At 42.3% G+C, this 24,206-nt stretch overlaps 1 protein-coding gene and 1 long non-coding RNA gene across 6 annotated transcripts in view; one reads left to right on the top strand and one right to left on the bottom strand.

Moving 5' to 3' along the window:
• The window catches only part of LOC113539455 (plexin-A2), a 75,562-nt gene that overhangs the window by 23,630 nt on the left and 27,726 nt on the right, over nt 1–24,206 (bottom strand). For both annotated transcript variants that reach the window (XM_034314222.2, XM_034314223.2), the window contains exons 5-15: nt 16,620–16,720; nt 13,820–13,943; nt 13,380–13,533; nt 12,874–12,970; nt 12,515–12,629; nt 12,101–12,301; nt 11,775–11,871; nt 11,429–11,628; nt 7,784–7,935; nt 1,554–1,671; nt 1,244–1,380 (exon numbers count right to left, since the gene is read on the bottom strand). In XM_034314222.2, coding sequence (XP_034170113.2) covers nt 1,244–1,380; nt 1,554–1,671; nt 7,784–7,935; nt 11,429–11,628; nt 11,775–11,871; nt 12,101–12,301; nt 12,515–12,629; nt 12,874–12,970; nt 13,380–13,533; nt 13,820–13,943; nt 16,620–16,720 — 1,496 coding nt within the window. The remainder of the gene's footprint in view (nt 1–1,243; nt 1,381–1,553; nt 1,672–7,783; nt 7,936–11,428; nt 11,629–11,774; nt 11,872–12,100; nt 12,302–12,514; nt 12,630–12,873; nt 12,971–13,379; nt 13,534–13,819; nt 13,944–16,619; nt 16,721–24,206) is intronic.
• On the top strand, nt 13,002–22,371 carry LOC113539534 (uncharacterized). 4 transcript variants are annotated; one of them, XR_008300599.1, is made up of 6 exons: nt 13,399–13,503; nt 13,814–13,905; nt 15,180–15,529; nt 15,665–15,730; nt 16,581–16,740; nt 16,851–22,371. It is a non-coding gene; the product is annotated as an uncharacterized LOC113539534 (long non-coding RNA). The 4 variants fall into 4 exon arrangements; XR_008300598.1 differs by having other exon boundaries at nt 15,665–16,740; XR_004580228.2 differs by having other exon boundaries at nt 13,002–13,486; nt 15,180–16,740.

Below are 24,206 nucleotides of genomic sequence, written 5' to 3'. Positions count from 1 at the left end.
AATCAGTCACCTGCACACCCGTATAAACTCACTACACCTTCACTTTACGAGCTATACACTCTGTTTTATTACACCAGCCCATACCAAGCCTTTGATTGTTGATTGTCTTTCTGTTTTTTTTTTTTTTTTATCTCATTTCTGGTTTTGTCGACTTGCTCTTGCTTCCCCTGGTCCATGCTGATTGTTGATCACCTGACCCTCACCTGCAGCGTGACTGTGATTCTGGATTACGTATTTCAATTCAATTCAATTTTATTTGTATAGTGCTTTTAACAATGAACATTATCACAAAGCAGCTTTACAGAAACAAATACATTCAAATTAAATTAAACCAAAATAAATTGTAAATGTGTTTATTTAACCCTAATGAGCGAGCCAGAGGCAACGGTGGTGAGGAAAAACTCCCTGAGACGACATGAGGAAGAAATCGTGAGAGGAACCTCCAGAGGGAACCATCCTCATCTGGGTGACACCTGAGAGTGCGACTATAAATCACTTCTCTTCTATAACTGTGTACTACATGGACAAATAGTGTTTCACATGAAGTCAAGCTATGAAGTTTGTTGAACTTATCCACCGTCCACTGATGGGGACCCGAGTGCAGAACTGCTCACGGCACCCGCAGCCCCAAAGCCACCACAGCAATCACAATCGGATTTGTCTTGACTGCTACAGTCAGTAAAGCTCTGTACACCTGCACCTGCGTCCGTACCTGCCTGCAAGACTTCCTTCTGGGAAACACGACCCTTTTTAGTTACATTGCTCACTAACAAGACTAGTTATTTAGCTGATACTAGCTAGAACTGGTCAGAGTGTTGTTATGGTTACAGTGTGTGCATCAAGTGTGCAGTTTTTATTTTCATATCAGGACAAAAATCACTCCGACTTGCAGTTTGTCTGTAAAAAAAAAAAAAAAAAAAAGACGTCAAGTTTAATCAAAGAGCAGTTCATTACTTCTGTGTTGTTTAATTATCTTTAATGAAGTTTTGAGACACATTTTTTGGTCATCTCTGGACGGCCTTCTCTCTCTCTCTTTCTCTCTCTCTCTCTCTCTCTCTTTCTCTCTCTTTAACACACTCTTTCTTTTCGTTCTCTCTTTCCGATCTCAGCACTGGCTACATTTCTGGTTTTATGTCACAATAAAACCACGAGGAGGCCACGGAGTTTCAGGAACGTGGTGACGATGATGAAGCGAATCCTCACAGCTTCAGGTATTCACTGCGCTACACCTGTTCACACTCACCTGAAAAACTCACAGGTGTTGTTTCCGAAGCGAATGTTCACGCTGCTGCCCGCGCTCAGGTCCTGACCCAGGATGGTCACCCTGGTTCCTCCGGAAACGGGCCCTCGGTTCGGGGTCAGCGCCGACACACCCGGGCTCTGCGTCACAAAATATCACACACACGGAGAGTGTAAACATCACTGTACACTGTTGTGTGAGTATAAACACTCGTACACTGTGTGTAAGGAATTGGTTATATAGACAATAAAGAATACAAAGTGTGTGTGTGTAACAGAGAGAGAGAGAGAGAGAGAGAGAGAAAGTGACGTACCACAAATGTGTAGAGCTGAGAGGAGTGTGTACTTAGTTCTGGCCTGCATTCTCCCACACACAGCTGCACCGGACCAGGAGAACTGCCCGGCGGTGCCGAATCCATCTCACACACCAGCCTGCAACACACACACACACTCTTCTGAACAGCCAAACACACATGCATCATCCAGCATGTGCACTCTTCCATGCTCATAAACACAACCATTTCTCTCAACTTCCCCATGGCTTTCTCTTATTACCTCCATTACTCACACACACACACACACACACACACACACACAAAGAAACACTACTTCCCTTACACACCGTCTCAATCTCCATGGCAACAGCAAGGAAGATCTCAGTGATCAGGAGACCCGTGGGTCAATAACAGGGAATGATGCACACACACACACACACACACACACACACACACACACACAAACACACACACACACTGTGTCTCTGATCAACTGCATTAGAGTGTATTACATTCTCACTGATTACACTATCGATTGGGAAATTATCATGGCTCAAAGCAATTTAAACACACACACACACACACAACACAAATAGAATCTACATGAACAGCATTTCCACTGAGCAGTAACTGTGTGATGTGACTACAATAAATAAACAGCTTCGAGTTAAAGGTAAAGAACTTAAAATTAAACTTCACGACAGATTGTATTTGTGCTTCTTCTGTGACCAAAACCTCTGACGGTAACGTTAAAATTGTTGCGATTGTTAAAATCGGTTCGCTTTCAGAAGGCAACATTTCAAAGCTTATTAAAATACATTTATGCAAATCACATGCGAGTAAACTGTCCTCTGATTGGTCAGAGTGCGTCTGTTTATGTTCCAGGGTTCCGCTCATAGCGATCATCCATCACGACGGACAGACAGCAGCTCCGCGAGCTTATTGTGGCCTGTAGTTATAATTCATCAGTTTGTTCGGGAATCGATGTTTCACGGAGCGATTAAAGCTCATCTCCTTGAGACGCCTCTGTGTTTTGTGCGTTTTTGAAAGTTGTTCAGAAATATGTTCATCAGACCAAATGTCAGTGAGGCCTTTTCCCTCGTCTTTGGTCCAAGTTAAACCGCAATTCATGGTGCGAGCCATTAACAAAACAAACACACTATCTACGTAATGCAGTTCCCATCATGCATTGCTGTACAGGATGGTTCGTTGGTCCGCTGGGTCCGATTGCTTTCTCACCACAAGCGAACCGCTCCAGAGTTCAGATCCAGAGATCACCTCCTTCTGGGGTTCTCAGACCGAATGTTTTGGTGCGGATCCGAGCGCGATTGCAGCGTTCATGTCTAAACGAACCGAACCACGGGAGAGAACGCACCAGGTTCCGAAACAAACGCTCCAAACACACCAGGTGTGAAAACGCCCTTAGTCTTTGAGTGAATGAATGAATGAAAGAATCAGGAAAACTTGGACTCAGTGATCAGACTGATTCCCATCAACAGGAACTGGGGTCGACTCAGATTTCTGAAACTGAATAGTTTATATAGCAGATATATATACATCATCATCATCATCATGAATTTTTTCCAACAGCAAAGAGCTCCCAGAGGAAACAGACACACTGTAGTATTTACAGCTTCATAACCGCTGCAAAGACAACTTTAAAATGATTTATATGTCTCCTGACAAACAGAGAGGAGGAGGAACGAGGACAGGTTGTGAAATCACCTCCGGCTGAATTCCCTCACTCCACACTGGCCAAAAATAAACCACAAATTTCCCCGACATACAACTGGAACATTAAAGGTACAACAGCGGTCAGGTAAAGGTTATACAGGTACTACACTTATCTTCCCATGTAGATCAGGCGTAGCACTGAGAGTCGTACCCTGCTGACACATAGGTGCCTTTTTCCCCCTGACTGTGTACTTTGTTAATTAACTAATTAGCATATTGCACTGGAAAAACGAGATCAAACCACGACGCAGAATGTGATGAACACCGGATCAGTCATTACCCAGATATTTACATCCAAATATGTGTTAATGGAAAGTGTAAATGAGGCCTTAATGAGCACCAAATTAAAGATGTTTTTAAAAAACACACACCACTAATCAGAATAATAATCACATTCATATTCATATTCATATTCATATCACGTCTTTCATTTCCATTAAAATCTCGGGCTGCTTTTCAAAAAAGAACACATTACAGCCAACTCTGAGAAAAACCAAGACGTGAACTTTCGCATGACTGATGGAGGCATAAAAGAAAGATTCAAGTTTGTATAAAATGAATAAGATTTTTATAGAAAGAGGAACGAGGCGTCTCTCCGGTTCCACTGAGTGTGACTTGAAGCGAAGCTGCTGATCGTAACATCCATTAGGACATCATCAGCTCCGGGTGTAAATTTAAATTCTCCTACATTCCATCAGTGTGTTACAACGAGAAAGTTTCACTCCTTAATCTGAAACTGTTTAAATCACGGATGTCAAACTCACACTCTGTCGGGTCGCGCCAGCACGCGTGTGAGTCCTTAAAAAGCCGTAATCTAAAGTTATTCTTTTTTTTTTTTAAACACATGATCAATTCTTTGATTAACCCCAATAATCGGCTATGAAAGTAGAATAGGATATTTTCGGAAAAAGAAGAGCTAACAGAAACTGTTCAGTTGTACACACTATTACACACTATTAGGCCTAAGTGGTAACATACATATATATATATATACTCTTTAAGAGATTTAACCAGAACTCACACAGGATTACTGCTGCAGTAACATTGTACTTGGAACTTGGAAATTTCCGAGTTAATTTTCCCGAGTTCTGATCTAAACACAGATGCCCAAAGCAAGGTCATATTTGTACGGCTAGTCTCTGAATATGCTAAACATACAAAGAAGAATTACATTAATGATTTTTGTGTGATCAGTTATTAGAAATGACATGAGGTTGGTCAACTACTTTTGTTCATCTTTGTTTATAAAAAGTCCCAATGGTCCCAACGGTCTAATCACGTTAATAAAATCGGGCTGAAATCAGCGGAATTACGTTACCATGCGCCACCGCCATATTGTTTTGATGTCAGGTATGTTTATGTCAGAGAACTCGGGTAAGGTGGATGTTGCCTGAGCTCCCGAATTGGAATTCCGAGTTGAATGACTGCTGCATTGCGGTTTTCTGTGTTAGAGATCAGGTTTCTCCAAAATCCGTGTACGGTGGATTAAAGACATGCATGTTCTCGACAAAGACATGCTGCAATCCATTGTACTTGGAAAAACCCGACCTCCGACCTGGAAAAGTGCAATGGTCATCCGGAATTTCAAATCAGGAACTCCAATTCATTTCATTTTTATTTGTATATAGCGCTTTTAACAAAGGACATCGTCACAAAGGAGCTGTACATCTGACATCCCAACACAGTCACAGTAAACAGATCATCTGATCATTTGCATCATTTTCTACTTGATAAAACTTGATTTTACTTAATATGAAGCTTGTTTTCCCCCCTGATTCTCCCTAATTTAGTCTTGGCCAATTCCCACCTTCCAGTTAAGCTCGCCCCTATCACGCAAGAATTACCAGTCAGGGAGGGTGAAGGCTAACAATCTTCCTCCGTGTAACGTGACGCCAGCCGACCGCATCTTTTCGAACTGCTGCTCATGCATCAGGGAGGTAGCGTAACACACTCAAAGGAAAGCGCTATCTACCCACTTTTGCATGCATGAGCTCACAGATGCCCATGATTGGTTAATGTCGCTGCGGTTGACAGACGAGAGAGTGTATGCCCCTCCCTCCCTGAAACTGAGTCTCTTTCGGACTCCTGGCCACGGATTGCTGTGGCATCGTTGGGATTTGAACTCACATTCTCAGGACATTAGGGTGTATGCTTTTCTGTTGCGCTGCTCGGAAGCCCCCAAAAATGTGTTATAACAGCTTGGTAAGTTTATACAGAGAGATCTTAAAAGATGAAAAGACAGTTACACTATACGTCATTTGTCTTCAGATGAAATTCTCTACAAAACTACATGATAATGGAGTCTGAAATGATAAACACTTCAGGCTGAAAAGAGGGGAAGAAAAGGAAAGTCAAGTGTGAGGAGAAATTGCACAGGTGTGTGTGTGAGAGAGAGAGAGAGAGAGAGAGAGAGAGAGAGAGAGAGAGTGTAATCAGTGAATCAGGACTTGAGGCCGTCACTCAGTGTGTGTGTATAAATAAGCAAATGTGAATTGGTTTGATTGAGCTGTCGGGCTGCATGTGTTTCTCTCCACACACTGATTACACTCGCTACAGTGTGCGTGTGTGTGTGTGTGTGTGTGTGTGTGTGTGTGTGTGTATTTGTGACATTCTTCCCTTCACTCATTCTAACACTCTGACACGCCCTAACACACCACAAAAAATGCCCAATTTCCTGCTTCCATTATAAATGAGTCCTGCTATAGCCCAATCGAATTACAGCATGCACATACACACGCGCGCACACACACACACACACACACACACACACACACACACACACACTATAACAAAAACACATGCATATATACACACAGAGGTAACAAATGACTCCCATGTTGGTCACAGCAGCATGCAGAGAATTCCAATTACAGAGATTTCACAGCCCCAAGCCCTCTGTCTCACTCTCTGTCTCACTCTCTGTCTCACTCTCTGTCTCACTCTCTGTCTCATTTACATTTACATTTATGGCATTTGACAGACCCCTTATCCAGAGTGACTTACAGAAGTGTTTTGAAGTCTCTATCAATAAATATTTCCTGATACTGGTTCACTAGGTCAAGGACTGAGAGTACTATCAGTCTAAAGAACCCTGTTGCAGAGGTGATATAGTAAGAAAGGCACACAGACAACACAATTTTTTTAAAGTGCTGATTTAAGTACTTCAGGAAGAGGTAAGTCTTTAGACGTCGTTTGAAGACTGTCAGTGACTCAGCTGTTCGGACATCTAGGGGAAGTTCATTCCACCACCTACTGTAGGTGCCAGAACAGAGAAGAGTCTTGACGCAGGTCTTCCTCGTACCCTGAGAGAGGGTGGGATCAGTCAAGCAGTGCTAGAGGATCGGAAGGAACGTGGTGCAGTGCGGAGTGTGATAAGTGCTTTGAGATAAGTGGGTGTGGGTCCATTTTGGCTTTGTAGGGAAGTGTTTAAATCTGATGAAGCAGCTACAGGAAGCCAGTGGAGGGAGCGCAGCAATGGGGTGGTGTAGGAGAGCTTAGGAAGGTTGAAAACAAGTCGTGCAGCTGCATTCTGGATCAGTTGCAGAGGTTAAATGGCGCTCAGAGGCAGAGCTGCCAGGAGCGAGTCGCAGTAGTCCAGTCTCGAAATGACAAGTGACTGAACAAGCACCTGTGTGGCCTGTGTGGAGAGAAATGGACGAATCCTTCTGATGTTATAAAGGAGAAATTGACATGAGCGTGTCAGATTAGCAGTGTGAGAGGAAAAGGACAGTGGATTGTCCATGGTTACCCCAAGGTTGCGTGCAGTGAATGAAGGTGAGATCTGAGAGTTGTCCAGGGAGATCACAAGCTCCTGACCTGCGGATGAATCACCTGGGATGAACAACAGTTCAGTTTTGCTGGGATTAAGTTTCAGCTGATGAGTTGTCATCCATGATGAGATGTCTGCCAGACATGCTGAGATCTGAGCAGAAACATGAGAGTCTGAGGGAGGGAAGGAGAGGATGAGTTGAGTGTCATCTGCATAGCAGTGGTATGAAAACCCATGTGACGATATGACCTCAACAAGAGGTCGAGTATAGAGGGAGAACAGAAGTCTGCATGGAGAAGATATGGATCCCCTCCACGTCACGTGATATGACTGACCCTCCAGGTAGGAAGCAACCCACTGCTGTGCTGTGCCACGAACTCAAAGACTCATTGAGGATGGACAAGAGAGTCTTATGGGTCACTGTGTCAAACGCTGCTGAAAGGTCGAGGAGGATTAGGACTGATGACATTTGGCAGATCTAGAAACATGAAGCTTCTCAGTGATGGCCACAGGGGCAGTTTCTGTGGAATGTCCCGCTTTGAAGCCAGACTGGGTAAGATCTCCTCCTCTGTCTCACTCTCTGTCTCTACCCCGTTTCTCTTTCAAATCTCTGTTTTGTTCTCCCTTCATCACACCGGATTTTACACCACAGACAGCAGGAGACACTTCTGTGAGACACATAACACTTCCAAAGATTTAATTTCATGTGCCTATTCAACATGCGCATAAAACATGGTGTGTGTGTGTGTGTGTGAGATTCTCTCACTGTTCTGCAGTGATGTAACCCTCGGATCGGGTGTGACACGGGACCCCAGCCACCTCCACCCGCCCCTGCAGCTCTGACAGAGACATGCCCAGGTTCACTCCCCGGATCGTCACCATGGTCCCACCGTGCGGAGGACCGGACAGAGGAGACACCTACAGAGAGACAGAGAGATTAAAACCGTCATGAAAAGTAGGAAAAGAATGTCTAAGTGTGTTGTCTGAAAAATAGGTTCTTTGTGGGTTCTTTGGATAGTTAAGGGTTCGACTATGAACCTTCTTTGAAAGGGAAACACTCCGGAAGGAATCATATTTTGAACGTTTGAATAAATCTGTTTTTATGTTTATGTTTTATGTTTTTTATGTTTTATGCTGGGAGTGGAACAGAGGAGTTTAACTAGAGAAGAAGAAGTTGATTTGATGCTGTCTGTTTCTGCACAGAAACACCCAAGTTTACTTCAAAAGACTCACACTGCTTTGATGTGTGAGCAGATCTTCAGGTTTGGCTCGCCGTCTCCCTCTCAGATGGAGCCGGAAACTCTGCCAAATTCAAGCGGACCAGAACATGGCCCAAACAAGCACAAACTAAACTCAGCACATACTTTTCATCATTTACTGTTTCTTTTATTCTTTTTTTTTTACTTCTCTTATGCTCTCTTGCTGCACCAGTCTTTTTTGTCTTCATCCTCATACTGACTCCAAACTCAAGCTGAGCTCAAACTCAAGCTGACTCCTAACTTAGACCCCAAACTCAAACTGACTCTAAACTCAAACTCCAAACTCAAACTGACTCCTAACTCAAACTGACTCCTAACTCAAACTGAGCTCAAACTCACACCCCAAACTCAAAATGAGCACAAACTCAAACTGACTCCAAACTCAAACTCAAACTCAAACCCAAACTGATCCCAAACTCAGTTTTAGTATGGTCTAAACTTAACACAGTAGCAGCCAACCAAATTCAACCAAACCACAACCCAAATACTACCCAAACTCAACCTAAGTCCAATTCAGATATAATCCACATGCAGTCTAAACACACCTCAAACCCAAAGATGACCCAAAATAAAAATGCCTTCAAACCTACACTTAACCTGAACACATTTAAACCTGTGTGTTACAGACATACAGAATAGAGGAATCTGTTTCCCTCCCTTTTTCTCGACTCTTACACACTGCTAGCATTAGCACTCACACGTTAGCACCTACACGTCTCATATGGCTCTATGTAGATGTCACTCTTTATGATGAACACTCACTGTACTTTGTGCTTGATTTAATTACAGCACAGGTGCAGAGGAAAAGAGGCTTATGGGAAACAATTAAGGGGATGTGGTAGGGAAGCGAATGTTGTGTAAAAACACACACACACACACACACACACACACAGGGCATTAAACAGACTTTTGTTGAAGAATGCAGGTTATGTAAAGGCATTTAGGAGGAAGTGGAGATTAGCTGTAAAAACAGGACTGTGGGAGAGACTGTAATGGGAGAATAATAGAAAAATGTTTTATGGGAACATGAGTAATTAAAAAATAATAAACCAACAAACCTGCAAACTTTAATCACACCGCAGATTGTAATTGCTGCAGTTTGTCATAGTGACAATGTCTGTGCTCAGCATTTTTTTGTCTCTCATATCCTAACGACTTATTCCAATTTGCATAAACACTGCAACTCACATAACTGCAGGCCAGTGTGTGCTGGTTAAACGTTTATCTATAACGCGGATAACTTTTTACAAACAAATTTACTGAGATAATTTCCTGTAAAAAAAAAAAAAAAATACCATACGTAAATGCAGCAATGAGATCATGGTGATGTGAAATTTAAATCCATGTGAACCCAGCCAACTGCATCTTTCTGAACTGCTGCTCATGCTGCGTTACTCGGAAGAAAGTGCATTCTGCCCTCTTCCACATACATGAGCTCACAGACACCTGCGATTGGCTGGCTTCTCTGTGATTGACAGTGGACAGAGAGCATGCCCCTCCCATCCAGAGAGCACGGCTCCCGAACATGGACGGCTGTAACAGTGTTGGGATTCGAACTCCCGATCTCCGGACACTTTGCTTTTGTGCCACTCAGGAGCCCTAGATCCTTATATATACATTTATCATGACATTTTATACTCCCAGTCTACGCACTTGCAACTTCCGTGCTACATTTATGAATCGTGGTTACGCTGCCAAAGCGAACAGTCACAACTCGAGATGTTTTAACAGAAACGTAGTAGTGAAATATTTTGAGAGGCGGGGCTAAGTGGGCTGGGCCAGAAGGCGGGGCTTAAACAAACCTTCAAAGCTGTTCTGTAAACTATAAATAAATATTGAGACGTAAAGTATAAAGATACAGATTTACAAAATCACTTTGCCAGTTATAAAATTACAATTTTGACATTTCATTCACATTAAATTAATACAAATAATAACGAATAAAACAACATGCAATGTTAAGTTTATAAAGTTAATCCCACTGTAAACAGTGAAGAGTATTTTTTATAGTTATTACAAAAATTACAGGAAGACATTCCACATACACCTGATTTAGTAGAAATCTCGATCTTTAATACTTCAACAGATTATTTTGCTTAATAACAAAATTTAACTGAGTTTACTTATCACAGAATAAATCACCTGTATTTCTCCACTAATGACTCCTGGTGCTGCTCTGCCACGAGTTTGTTTTATCGGCTCATTAGCTAATGATCAAACCCCTCGTGAGCTGAGTCTGTGTTCGAGCAACAAAACATCAGGAGAACGAAAGTTAACTGGGTGTTAAACTCCAATGCCGTAGCTGAAGTTTGGTGATTTCGCAGGTTGCGAACAGCAAGTAAATTCAATAATAAATGAGAATTCATTCCACTGACTGAACATCAGTACATAAAAGTTTCTGCTGCAGAAATTCTTTTTTTTTGCATTCTTGCTTTTAGTGTTTTTGGTGCTGATTTGCATTTTGCTGATTTATTTCAGTGCAAATTTTGTACGATTAAGGAGCAACATGATTAAAGTAAGGCACTTCTCATTTAGTCCAATAACCAAAGGATGGAAAGGATGGAAAAAATAAATACATTTGCTTTAAAGTTAACATTTGCTTTAAAGTTAATTCTGTGCATCTGTGAATAAAAAAACACAACTTTTCCCTCTGCTATTTTCTTAATGTCACTCAGAAATAGTAGTTAAGAAATGTTAGTGACGTCACCGCCCATAATTATGCGATTTCCCCGGGTGAGTTATGTGCTCAGCTTTACAGCTGCTTTACAGCTGCTTTACAGCTGCTTTACAGCTGCTTTACAGCAGGTTTACAGCAGGTTTACAGCAGGTTTACAGCTGCTTTACAGCTGCTTTACAGCAGGTTTACAGCTGCTTTACAGCTGCTTTACAGCAGGTTTACAGCAGGTTTACAGCAGGTTTACAGCTGCTTTACAGCTGCTTTACAGCTGCTTTACAGCAGGTTTACAGCTGCTTTACAGCGCTATAACTCACTGTAACTGCAGTTATAAAGGTGTAGATTTGGTGAGTCAGTAATTAAATATTAATGAATAATAGTTTATTGTGTTTCCTCTGCACTGAGCTCGGCTCAGTAATGAATTGTTAATGAAGTGTGTATGAATGTTAATTAGGTGTAATTAGAGCGGTGAACTGACCTCAGTGATGCGGGGGTGTGTACACTTGTGGTGTTGGTTCGGTCCGAGCCAGTGTGTGCTGTGTGACGCTCCAGGTGAAGTGCAGTGTTTACGCAGCGTACAGCGACTCTCGCTCACACACCAACCACAAGAGAACCTGCGCTCGGCCTTCAGACACACACCGCAGCTCTCCCTCTGAGCGGCGCACTTATACAGGTGCACTGTGGGATACCGACACACACACACACACACACACACACACAGACTTATTTAACTGCCATGTTAAAGTGTTTGGGAAACTGTCTATCTGTCTATATATTTCTCTCTCTGTGTGTCTGTGTGTGTGAGAGAGAGAGAGTTTCATTACCTTTAATTCTCTCAGGGTTGTCGATGATGAAGTTGTTGTTCCACACGATGGACAGATCGACTGCCAGCTCACTGACCTTCATCCCCTCATACACGTACTGCAGAATGAGAGAGAGAGAGAGAGAGACAGACAGAGAGAGAGAGAAAGAGAGAGAGAGAAAGACAGACAGAAAAAGTTAATAAATTGCCATTTTTATCTTTAGGTGAATGGCACATACACTTAACACAGTGCTCTAAGGCTGTCTCTCTCTTTGTGTGTGTTTGTGTGTGTGTATAAGTGTACGTATGCGTGTATTTGTGTATAAGTGTGTGTGTGTGTTCTCTGACCGAGCGGTTCTGACACTGTACACTGGTGCTGTTGAAGCGCAGCGCCGTCACTCTGTGTGTCACTCCCTGGATGTGGAACACACACTCGTAGCCTCTCTGACCCGACTGAGGCTGTGGAAGGTTCCGGGCCTTCAGCGTGATGGGCTTCACGTCTCCCGCCGCAATCACCAGCTCCCCCGAGCGCACCAGCTGAGGACACAACTGCAGCACAGAGGTCAAAGGTCAGAGTTCAGCAATGTCAGGATCAGGTCAAGTATATCCTGAAGAATTTATCAAGACATTTTCCCAAAAGCTACAACACACACTGTACAGTCCCCTTTAATAAGGGCTCTTAATATGTTACTCTGTGTGTGTGTGTGTGTGTGTGTGTGTGTGTGTGTGCGCGCGTGTGTGTGTGTGCGTGTGTGTGCGTACCTCTGATGCATTGACGTGTCCCTCGAGGAAGGAGCAGCTGTTCGGGTCATGTGTGCAGGTGTTTCTGTATTTACACCAGTGACACTGGAATGCACTACTCACACATGACAAACACCTACACACACACACACACACACACACACACACACACACATTTCTGTAGTTAATTATTGTAATGTGATGAAAGTGTGATAGCTCTACAGCAAAAACAGAATGACAGCAGGGAAGGGAAACTGTTACACACTCACACACACACACACACACACACACATTCATTTATCACTGTGTCCCAGGGAACAGCGTGTAGAACATACGGAGCATGAAGAGAAGAACAGTGACATTAGAGCAGAAACACTCACATGGTGTGTGTGCTGCAGTTGTAGAACTTCACTTCTGTGCTCACCACCATGTGACCTGTCTCCTTAGAAACGACCTTTAACTCCACACCTGACCAGTCTGAGATAGAGAGAGAGAGAGAGAGAGAGAGAGAGAGCAGGAGACAGAGGCAGCGAGTGAGAGAAAGAAAGAGAAAGACAGACAGTGAGAGAAAGAGAACGAGGTGGAGAGAGAGACAGACAGAAAGAGTGAGAGACAGAGACAGGGATCGAGAGAAAGAAAGAGAAAAAGAGACAGAGAGACAGATAGAGAGAGAGAGAGTGAGAGAGAGAGAGGAAGAGACAGAGAGAGAGAGAAAGACAGATAAATAGTAGGTGACATGGACACAGATAGCGAGCCAAAGCAGGAGACAAAGATAGACAGACAAACAGATAGACAAACAGACAGACGTAGAGAGGGACACCATCAGTAAGACGTTTATTTGAAACACTCCGTTTCTCTCTTCATCGTGTCGTTTTCCATCTCTCACCTCGGTCAGCGGGGATCAGCGGGACGTCCCGGGCGGTCGGAGACAGACACATGATGCTGTTCCCACTGACGTGACCTTCGACCTCTGCCAGGCTCCCAAAGGAACAGGTGACCCCAGCGGAGAGGTCAGGAACGTTACTGACCTCCAGCAGCAGCTATAATAATAATAATAATAATAATAATAATAATAATAATAGTCGTAGTAGTAAATGCTGTTATTATTAAAGTTATTATTTAACTGTACTATTTAAATTATTATTAAGTGATGACGTCATCACTCATCTCAATTAGTCTAGAATTTAATTGAATGACTGACAATCAGTGTAACTTTAATACATTAAATGTATTTGTATAAATTCATACACAGATTTAATAGGTTAAATTGTGAGGGATATTAAATGGTGAGTGATGATGTAACGATGATGTAACACGCAGACTCACAGGGACGGCGTGCTCTGACATGGCGATGCTGTCTGGGTGGGCGGAGACTTTTACACACCGCCTGATCTCGTCAGCGAATCGGAACGGTTCGTCTGAGCGCTCGCACCGGTCCCGCCTCACACACCTGAGAGACAGAAGGGAGAAGACATTTATACGTGTGTGTGTACGCGTGTGTGTGTGTGTGTGTGTGTGTGTGTGTGTATGCGTGTGTGTGTGTCTCTGTTGGAGTGCATCACAAAAGTCACACACACACACACACACCACTCTCTCAGCTCAGTGTCATTCACACAGTGGAAATCTTAAAGCCATCAAATTATAGCGCAGCTGGGTGAGTGGTTGCCATGGTTCCCACCTGTACGACCAGCCAGAGCTTGCTCTCTCACACACACACACACACACACACACACACACACACACACACACACATAAACTGAAGTGTAATTATTACATCATATAAACAGAGTCTCAGGAGCCAGGAACTGAGCGCTGCCTTATAAAAGAAAGAGAAGGAGAGAGAGATGAATAAAAATAAAAAAGAGACAGAGAGTGGGAAAGAGAGACAAAATATTTTACCAGACAACAGTGGAAGTGTGTAAAATAGAAAAAAAAAGTGAGACAGTAAAAAGACATGATTAGAAATGAAAGAGGAGGTGAGACAGAAAGAGAGACAGACAAAAAAAGAGAGGTGAAGTGAAAGTGAGACAGAGAGTGAGAAACGTCCTCTACATCTCCCTGAAGTGAATCTGCATCACTGAGTCGCGCTCATGACTGAACGCTGTACGGTTTGGAGGTAAAATGGCCGCCGTGAGGTTAGGAGAGGGTCGTGACTTTAATAAACCTCCTGCTGCTGGCGTCTGGATCATCAGAGCTGAATAATTGGGCGTGTCGTGTTTTACAGAGTCAATGACGAGGAAATGATGGAATTCAGAGTGGAGAAGGTCAGACTGCGGCCCTGTCAACACGAATACGGATACTTTTGAAAACGTAGCGTTGCGTGTGCTATGAATGCGCTAGGACTCGACTTATCACGGCTGCTGATCAAGTTGTCAAGTTAATTTCACTTTAATTTCACTTTTTGTATGATTACGTCAGACTTTTTTTTTTGAACGCGTTGTATAGAAGCGGAACTTTAAGCAATAGTTTCATCATCAGAACACACAGATGAATCCTCATGTTTGTTATTTTTCATTCATTTTTGTTAACATTTCTCCTTCTCTAACGCTCATTAAGCAGCTCTTAATGTTAATCTTGAGGTGTTTGGTGTAACAGTTTATAACAGTTTCTGCGTTTCCACATGGACTGTTCATACAAACTAAGTTTTCAGAAATATGAAAATGAGATCTTTTTCCTGCACTTCCAGGTTAGGATCCAAAATCTTCTGGACCTAAAACTGAAGACTGGACTGGCTGATCCAAAGCTGTGTCCATTAAAATACTCACACCCACACACACACACACACACACACACATACACACACGTGTTTCCTTTGAGGTCTCTAGCTGCATTTCTGATCCCAGCTGTGTATTTCAGTTTTCCTGATCCTGGATGATGGATTTGTGGACCATCAGCCAGTGTTCTCTCTCCGGCCTGATGACTCCAGTCTGATCCCGGAGCAGAGACGACGGGGAATTGATGAGGAAATATTAACACAACTCCGAGTAAATGCCAGATGAGCATTTGGGAAACATTGGGAAAGAAATAGGCAAACAGGTGAAGAATCACAATGACACCATGAAGAAACACAGAGAGAACCATCAGCTGAGCGTAGGACTGTGGAGAACTCTGTGTGTGTGTGTGTGTGTGTGTGTGTGTGTGTGTTTAATTAGCTTTCTGGTTTCTCTGCAGCTAGTTTCTGTCAGGAGTAAACGAGTTTTTCTGAGACGAGGGACATCACAGATGTGTTTCTGAAAGGTTTTGTAAAAATTGTTTTCTCAAACTCAGACACGTCTACCCGGATTCTGTCTCTGTCGACTCGCCGCACTCCCTCTGTCCCATTTTCCCCTTCGCTTTCCTTATATGGTCTGTGTTTCCTGTTCTGTTTCTTGGTTGCTATGGCAGTTAATTAGTTAATTAGTCACAGCTGTTTCTCATTCCTGCCTCGGTTTCATGTGTATATGTTGTATGCGTTAAAGCTGCGGTGCCAATTTGAGGGTTTTTTGGCTTTTCCACTTCCGGGTCTGGTCCTTATTCCAGGTTCCGTCCTGACTCCACCCTGCCCTTGTCTTGACTCCGCCCTGGACTGTCCTGTCCTGACACCCGTCCTGACTCTGCCCTGCCCCACTCTGATTCTGCCCTGCCCTGTCCTGACTCCGCTCTACCCTGTCCGACTCCATCCTATCACTGCCCACGCCATGCCCTGTCCTGCCCCACCAATTCCATCCCGCTCTTTCCTGACTCTGCCCTCCCACATCCTGACTCTGCCCTGCCCCGTCCTGACTCTACCCTTCCCTGACTCTACCCTGCCCCTTCCTGACTCTGCCCTTCCACATCCTGAGTCTGCCCTGCCCCTTCCTGACTCTACCCTTCCCTGACTCTACCCTGCCCTGTCCTGACTCCTCCCTGTGCCACCATTTTTTTGGTTTTCGTTGTTTATTATGGATCACAATACGATGATCTTTTCTGGTGATCCAAATTGTACTAAAGAGATTTTTACCTGTATAAATATCATACCTAAAAAATACATAATAACTGATACCTTTGGAGTTACAGTGAGGTTTATGGTTTTAAAAGACGTGCGCGCATGTATGTGTGTGTATGTGAGTGTGTGTATGTGTGTATGTGAGTGTGTGGACAGACTCACTTGTTGTGAAGGACACACCAGCCGCAGTGTGGATCACCTGAGCTTAAACACGCCTCACACCGGCTGTACTGCTCACAGTGTTCCACCGGCATCTGGACCACCTACACACACACACACACAGGTAAAGAGAGAGATATAATCAAACACACACACACACCACAATACAGACAAGTATGCGTAATGAAGTCACTCCAATCACAGAACTCAGCCTCGTTTCTAATCTCGACATAGGTGGATGACGTAACGGCGGATCGATACACCCGATCGATGGGCCGAGGTGTGTTTTATCTGAGCGGACACTGAAGACCGTAATCAAGGCGACTGACCTCGACTCGAACACTAAACACTTTCCAACCTCATTACACAGAACAGACAGAGTGCATACTAATGTTCACTAGCAGCACACAGGACCTCCACTGATGATTAAAGAGTATGAAAAAAGAATTAAATCAATAAAAAAATTTACTGACTGAACTGAAAGGTACTGATTAAAAAATATTAAATATGGTTTTAAGATATTTAAGGTATATTAAGATATATTAGAAGAGGCACTGTTATGCTGGATATCTGTACGGCTGTTTTTAATCGTAACTTTCGCCAACATATATAGCTAGAAAAGTCAAGACATGAACTGTTTCCTAACTGCAGTCTTGATTATACATTTACACCAAATCAACATTACTCATTTTTAATAAGTGATAAATATGTGAAATAAGGCTAAACTGCAAGTAATAATATCTTGAATATGAGCAAATTTGTCAAATTTCTTATTATGAGATTATCTTAAATCAAATATAAGATTATACAGATTGTTTTTAGGTGCTTTTAGACATTTCACGATTTAAATTTTCTTATTTTATTGACAGATCATTTTGCTTGTTTTTAGAAATAAATGCTTAAAATTAATAAAATTTACTGCCAATAGAACAAGACTAATATTTCTAGCTTGAAATGAGTAAAAATGTCTAGCATTAGATTTAATAACCCCCTGTGTGTTGTGCTGTTATAGTAAAATAATCAGTGAAGAGGAGTTACTGTTACCACCCCAAGCTGATTAGTTTCCTCTAACAGCACAGCATCTCCCTGCGTTTTATTCCTCTTATACCACAGCCATTTACCAACGATTACAATTTTTATTTATTAAAACGAGCTCATGAATCAAGTTAGTTACTATTCTCCTTTACGTCGTTCCCTCACCAGCCTCTCGCTCTTTTCTCTCTCTTCAAGTTAATAAGACAAAAAAAAAATCGCAGCTTGTTACGCATGTTATCGAGAAACCGCAAAGAAGCATAAACTCCTCCGTCCTGAAGATGTCGGAAAACTTTAAGTTCCAGCTTTACCTCTGACTGTTACAAAGCGCTGACACTGGAGACTCCTTCCATACATGTTAAATACATAAACATCTCCTTACAGAAAACTTCACATTAATGATTACACACGTTTTTATTATTAGTCTTAGTAGAAAGTGAGCTGCATGTAAATTTAAATTTTCTCTACTATTTATCTACTAAAACATTCAATCTTTCATGTTCCCTACTTTACACTCTCTCTCTCTCTCTCTCTCTCTCTCTCTCTCACTGATGTAATTTCCTGATGTAAGCTATATTGAATGAAAAGCGGATTAAGGCCGATAGTGAAAGTGAACTCCCTCCCCTCTCCGTCCCCCCTCATCCTCGCTGGCCCAGTGGATTATCCTCCGTTCTTCCCAAAATGGATTTCTATCTCCTTCCACTTTTCATTGTTTACTTTATTTTCTCTTCCATTTTCTCTCTGGTGTGCTGCGCTGCGTTCCATTAACCAAACGCTTTTAAAGGGGAGAAAAATCAAAATACAAATCAGACGCACTCCAGAGAAATAAACACACTCATATCTTCGATTTAACTTATTTAATTCATCAGTACTCACAGCAGTGTGTGTGTGTGTGCGTGTGTGTGTGTGTGTGTGTTTACTGCTACGATTTTCCATCAGAAGCCAGACAGTGAGAATATAAATGAGATGATAATTAAAGCAGGTGCCATAAACACTCTAAACACACACACACACATGGAGACATTGATGTAAGTGAAAGTAAACACTAACACCTCTTTATTCCTCCCTCTTTATACCACATGAGGAGATTCTCTAAATCCCGAGGCATGTGTTTATTATTTATAAGCTGTTATAGCTCCTGTATACATTATTCATAACAATTAATCGTGCATTAGACTGACGAGGTGTATAAAGAGAGCGCGTGTGGAGTGACAGGTAAAGAGTTAAACTCTACACCGTGCTCCGTTTCTGCATTCCTCATTTTCTCTCACTCATACATAAAGGTTTTAAGCAGCTAGCATATTCTCCAGACACTTATTTTATTTTATTTAACACCAAAAATCTAGCTACATTGGAAACACCTAAATTAGCCAGTAGGTTAGAGACGTAGCCAACCGAAAGGGATGGAAAAGGAGGAGAAGTTAGCATTAAATGTTACGTATATAGTGAATTACACCGTATAAAAGGTGTCAGGTCAAGAAAAACATCTGCCACATCAACAGGACCTGTTTATTCATTTCTTTTCTAAGCAGACGGAGTTTAGAGAGGTGCATCTTACACTCACTAAATGTTTAGTGAGATTAGAAAGTTGTGCTTCTTGAACTACACGCTGTATCTTTCAGAAATCATCAGCATCACAATAACACAATAACACAATAATCTCATTTCACTGATAAAAAAAGAATTGATTATCTTACTAATGCGCCTCGTATGGCTGTGATTTACGCCCTGTGTGTGCGGTGAGGAACGTTAGGCGAGTTTGAAGAAGGTTACATGTTGACAACAACATCATAAATTATGCCGTTTCATTTGTCAGAGATGAAATTATTACAGAATGGTGAATATTGTACAGATTGTTATGAGAGCTGAGGATCAAAACATCTACAGCAGGAGAAAAAAGCAAGAAGGTTTACATGCCGAGCCTCGGTTTGATGCGATGTCTGAAACATAGTAATGCAGTGTAATGATGATTCAATTCAATTTTATTCGTATAGCGCTTTTAACAATAGACATTGTCACAATGCAGCTTTACAGAAATAAATGGATTCAAAAAATATATTGTAAATATGTGAATTTATCCCTAATGAGTGAGTCAGAGGTGACGGTGGTGAGGAAAAACTCCCTGAGACGACATGAGGAAGAAACCTTGAGAGGAACGAGGCTCAGAAGGGAACCATCCTCATCTGAGTGACACCCGATAGTGCGATTATAAATCACTTCTCTTCTATTATTGTGTACTATATGGACAAATAGTGCAGTTGTGCAACCAGTAAATTCATCACAGTTTTCGCAAGAAGTCCAGATCAAATCTATGATACAGCTTTATTGATTCACATTTTATTTACTTCTTGATTGAGTTCATCTAATAATTTATCTGCTTTACATTCTTTATTTTTTTCAATCAAATTTACTTTCTTATTTTGACTTTTACATTTAATTGTACTTATATACTATTTTGTGTTTTGCTTTTGTATTGTCTGTTCAGCATTTCATGATGCAAAGCTGATTTGCTGTAGAAATAAACGTCATTTGAACTGAGTGTTATTTATTTCTCTGTATTTTAAGATAATAAAGATAACAGAACTCAAATGTTTGTAAAGTGTGAATACTCGGAAGTGCAGAGAGCCAATCAGGTTGCAACCGTCATCATTCTGAAGCTTGTGGCCAGAAAAGTCTACAAGCAATATTAGGACAGAGTGACTGATGCTACATGTCCTAAGCCCTAATGTCTGCATGTATAAATATTAAAACAGCCTTTACACGTGTAAGTAGGCATCTGTTTTATTGGGTGACGTCTCTACAGTAGGGATTCTGTGTGGTGGGCTGCCCATGTAGACCTCCAGGATGAAATCGGATCACATCATCTAGTAGAAAACACAAATGTACACGAGTCGCTGTCGCTGCGTTTCAGTGGTGGAGTGGTTAACATCAGAAGAAGAAGGTCAAATCCCAGCTAGATCTTTGGAGTTGTGCTGGGGAACAGCCTGAGATGGAAACGTAACGTTCTAGCAGCTGCACAATGCCTTCCTGCTCTGGGGAGAAATGAGCATAAACCATATGTTCCCTCATACCTTCAGTACCTTTATCCGTATCCACCTCACGCTCCTTCCTACTCCACCTCCTTCACACACTATACACTTCTCCATTAAACATCTCACAGCTTGATCCTAGCAGAGACAAGGTCAGAGTTTAACGAGCAACCTCACAAACACTTTGTCAGACTGCAAGAAAGATAAGTATTGATTAGAGGAAAGACTCCCAGGTGAGATGTCAAAGCTCCATCATTTTTTTAATGTTCTGGCTCACACTTCTCCACTTTGTAAGCTGAAACACAAGTCTGATGTGTAGCTGCTCATCTCCTTCTGTAGTGTAGTGGTTAACACCACAGCTCCTGCTGTTAAACACAGGTTCAAATCTGTGCTTTTGTGAGTTTCATAATCAAAAAATGGTTAAAAAATTAGAGTTCAAAAAAAGCTGTGTGCTTTGCGAGGGCCTGTGGCTTAATTGGAAGGGATTTGCTTCTAGGTTCTTAGTTTGCCAGGTCAAACCCCAGCCAGGTCTCAGGGCTATGGTTGTTAAAGATAGAGGAGCTACCTTCCCATGTGGTGCAAGATGATTGGATGGCAAGAGTGGAGAAGAAGGTGGAGTTGTATCTAGGGAGATGGAAAGCTAAACAAAGTGTGTTATGGTGACTCTTTTCTTTTCCACTTTTTGGGTACTCATAATTATCAACCATCTTCCTACCACCCAGACTAGTCAGTTCCAAAACCTTCTACCATCACACTGCTCCAAACAAACCCTTGAGTCAGAGAAAGATTTAACCCAGAAACCTCACGTACATGAGGCAAGGCTGATACCACAAACCCTCCAACTCCAACTCACCTGCGTCTCATAATAACCTGATTAGATTAACTGGATCAGCTCTGTTGGTCTGAGGCTGGAAGTGAATTTTGGTTAGAAGATGAACCTCGAGGAACTGGATTAGTGAAGTCGTAGCTGTTTTATGAAGTAAACGGACGTGAGAAATGCTTCTTGAAAGTGTGCTGGAAAAAGTAACGGAATATAACTATAGATAACTATATAATGAGATATGACTAGACATAAAAATATCAGGCAACTCAAATAAACAATTGAATAAAGAAACCTATCGATTCCACAACACACCTAACTAGCATTGAGGTTTGTTGTTGTTGGTGTTGGACTTCACTCACAGCTTCAGCTTGGTGAGGAGTGATGAAACTCACTCTATGGGAGCTCAAAGAGGATTTGCATTCAGGTTTGTCATTCGTAAGTCAAAAGTCCAATAAGCAACTGTCCCACTCTGTCCTTTGGTGACGCAGTGGTTAACATCATGGGCTCTCATGCTGGTGGTCACTGGTTCTAGTCTGAGCTTTTACTCATTTCAGCAGGAAGATGCAAAAGACAAAAGTGAAAAGTCCTATAAGAAGAGGGTTTGGTGTGAGATCCTGTAGCTCAACTGGCTGAGTGTTGCCTCTGGGTTCTGAGGCTGCTGGTTCAAGCACCAGCCAGGTCTCCAGGACATGATGGTTGATGAGGTCAGTAGGCGCAGTTGGATAGAGCATGTAGCTTGGGTGGCTGGGGGTAACAAGGGGGCAGCTGGGCCCCCAAGAAGGTGCAAAAGGAGAAGAGGTGGTCATAGTGTCTTGAAATAGGTTTTTAAACAAGAAAGTTCAATACTACCCCCCCCCACCACCACAACTCCATTCCCATTTACACCCTCAGCACCTCTATTCGCTCCTCCATCCATCTCCTAGCAAACTCCCCTGCCTACAACAGCACACCACAAGCCAGGCTTGAACCAGCAACCTCACACATGAGCAGCAAGGCTTTTTCCACAAAGCCACAAAGACCAGCACAACAATACAGCCTTTTTTTGGGGGTTTGTCTTTTAAAATCAACCAAAATTTAAAAAAACAAAAAAAAAACCACATTCCTGGGAGAGACAGCAGCAATCTGATAGCTAGAAAAACGCTATCTTTCATTTAATGTTTTGAATGTTCATTTAATGTATTTAATGTTATTTCATGTAGAAACCTCACAGATAGGAGCACAAGACGTGGAGCTGTAGTCAGTACCACCACTGCCAAGTCCAAGACCAGGACCAAGATCGAGTCGAGACCGAAAGCCATCGGATCTTTTTCGAGGCCGAGCTTTTACTTCTACTGGTTGGTGTAAATAGTGTATTGTACCAAATCATGAGGCTTTTATGTAGAACAAGGAATTATGCTGTGTTGAACTTAACTCAGAAGTGGGAATTCAGAACTATGTAATTCATGTTCAAGCTACAAAATGGAAAAAGCATGGACGCCTCGACGTTCGTTTGTTATCAGCGAGAGAGCGAGTATAAATGTGCTGAGTGATGAATATTTACCTGAGAACAGCGAGCTGTAGAGTCAGTGTTATAGATTTATTAAGTGAATATATATCCGTATGCTGACTGATCACAAGCTAATGCATGTAGATAGTGTAACTCATTTACAGGTAAGAAGTGCGGCTGTGTTTACTGCTGATGCTGTGATAAATATACAGGAAGTCCAGTAAAGCACACACACACACACACACACACACACACACACACACTTAGGTAAGATTATTCTGCTTTGAAAGCCTTTATAGTGTAAAATAGAGTGTGTGTGTGTGTGTGTGTGTGTGTGTGTGTGTGTGTGTGTGTGCACGTGTGTGTGGCAGTGATGCCGGTGGATGAAAGCTGAAAGAGGTACACACACTCAGGTGCATGTGAGAGGAGTCTCATTAGCATTACAAGGACAGGCTTAACACACACACACACACACACACACACACACACACACTCTCTATACAGACAGACAGACATACACACACACACTTTACAGAGACACACACATCAGTATGATGCAACCTCAAGCAGACTGCAATATATTCATCACTGAAGCAGAGCTGTGTACTCTATGTGTGTGTGTGTGTGTGTGTGTGTGTGTGTGAGTGTGTGTGTGTGTGTGTTTACAGTGTCTCCCTCACTTTTTGTCTCTCTCTCTCTCTCTCTCTCTCAATCTTTCTTTCTCTCCCCGTGTCACTCTTTTTTCTCGCCACCCCTCCTCCTCACCCCTTTCTCGCTCTCTCTCTGTTTGTCTCATTCTTTCTCCCTATTTTCTTTTATTCATCTTTTCTCTTTGTCCTTCACTTCCTTTTTCCCATTTCTCTTTCACCTTTTTTTATCTCATCCCTGTATACTTTTCTCTTATTTCTCCTCCTCCCCCTGTGTTTTTTCTGTTTAATTTTTTTTTATATTTCTCCCTGTTCTTTGTTCTTTCTCCTCAACCCTCTAGTTCTTCTCTTTCGCTCTTCATCCCTTGCTTTTTTCCTGTTTTTCTGCATCATTCTCTCTGTTTATTCTTCTCTCTTCCTTCCTTGCTCAATCTCTCTATTGTTTACAGGAAGTAACCAAACAACACACACACGCGCACACACACACACACACACACACACATGCGCACACACACACGCGCGCGCACACACAAACACATGCGCGCACACACACACACACACACTAACTACAAA

This window comes from Pangasianodon hypophthalmus, chromosome 20 (genome assembly GCF_027358585.1).
Source record: "Pangasianodon hypophthalmus isolate fPanHyp1 chromosome 20, fPanHyp1.pri, whole genome shotgun sequence".
NCBI classification, from domain to species: domain Eukaryota; kingdom Metazoa; phylum Chordata; class Actinopteri; order Siluriformes; family Pangasiidae; genus Pangasianodon; species Pangasianodon hypophthalmus.
The sequence above is the reverse complement of the archived record's forward strand: the minus strand, read 5'-3'. Positions and strand labels throughout refer to the sequence as shown.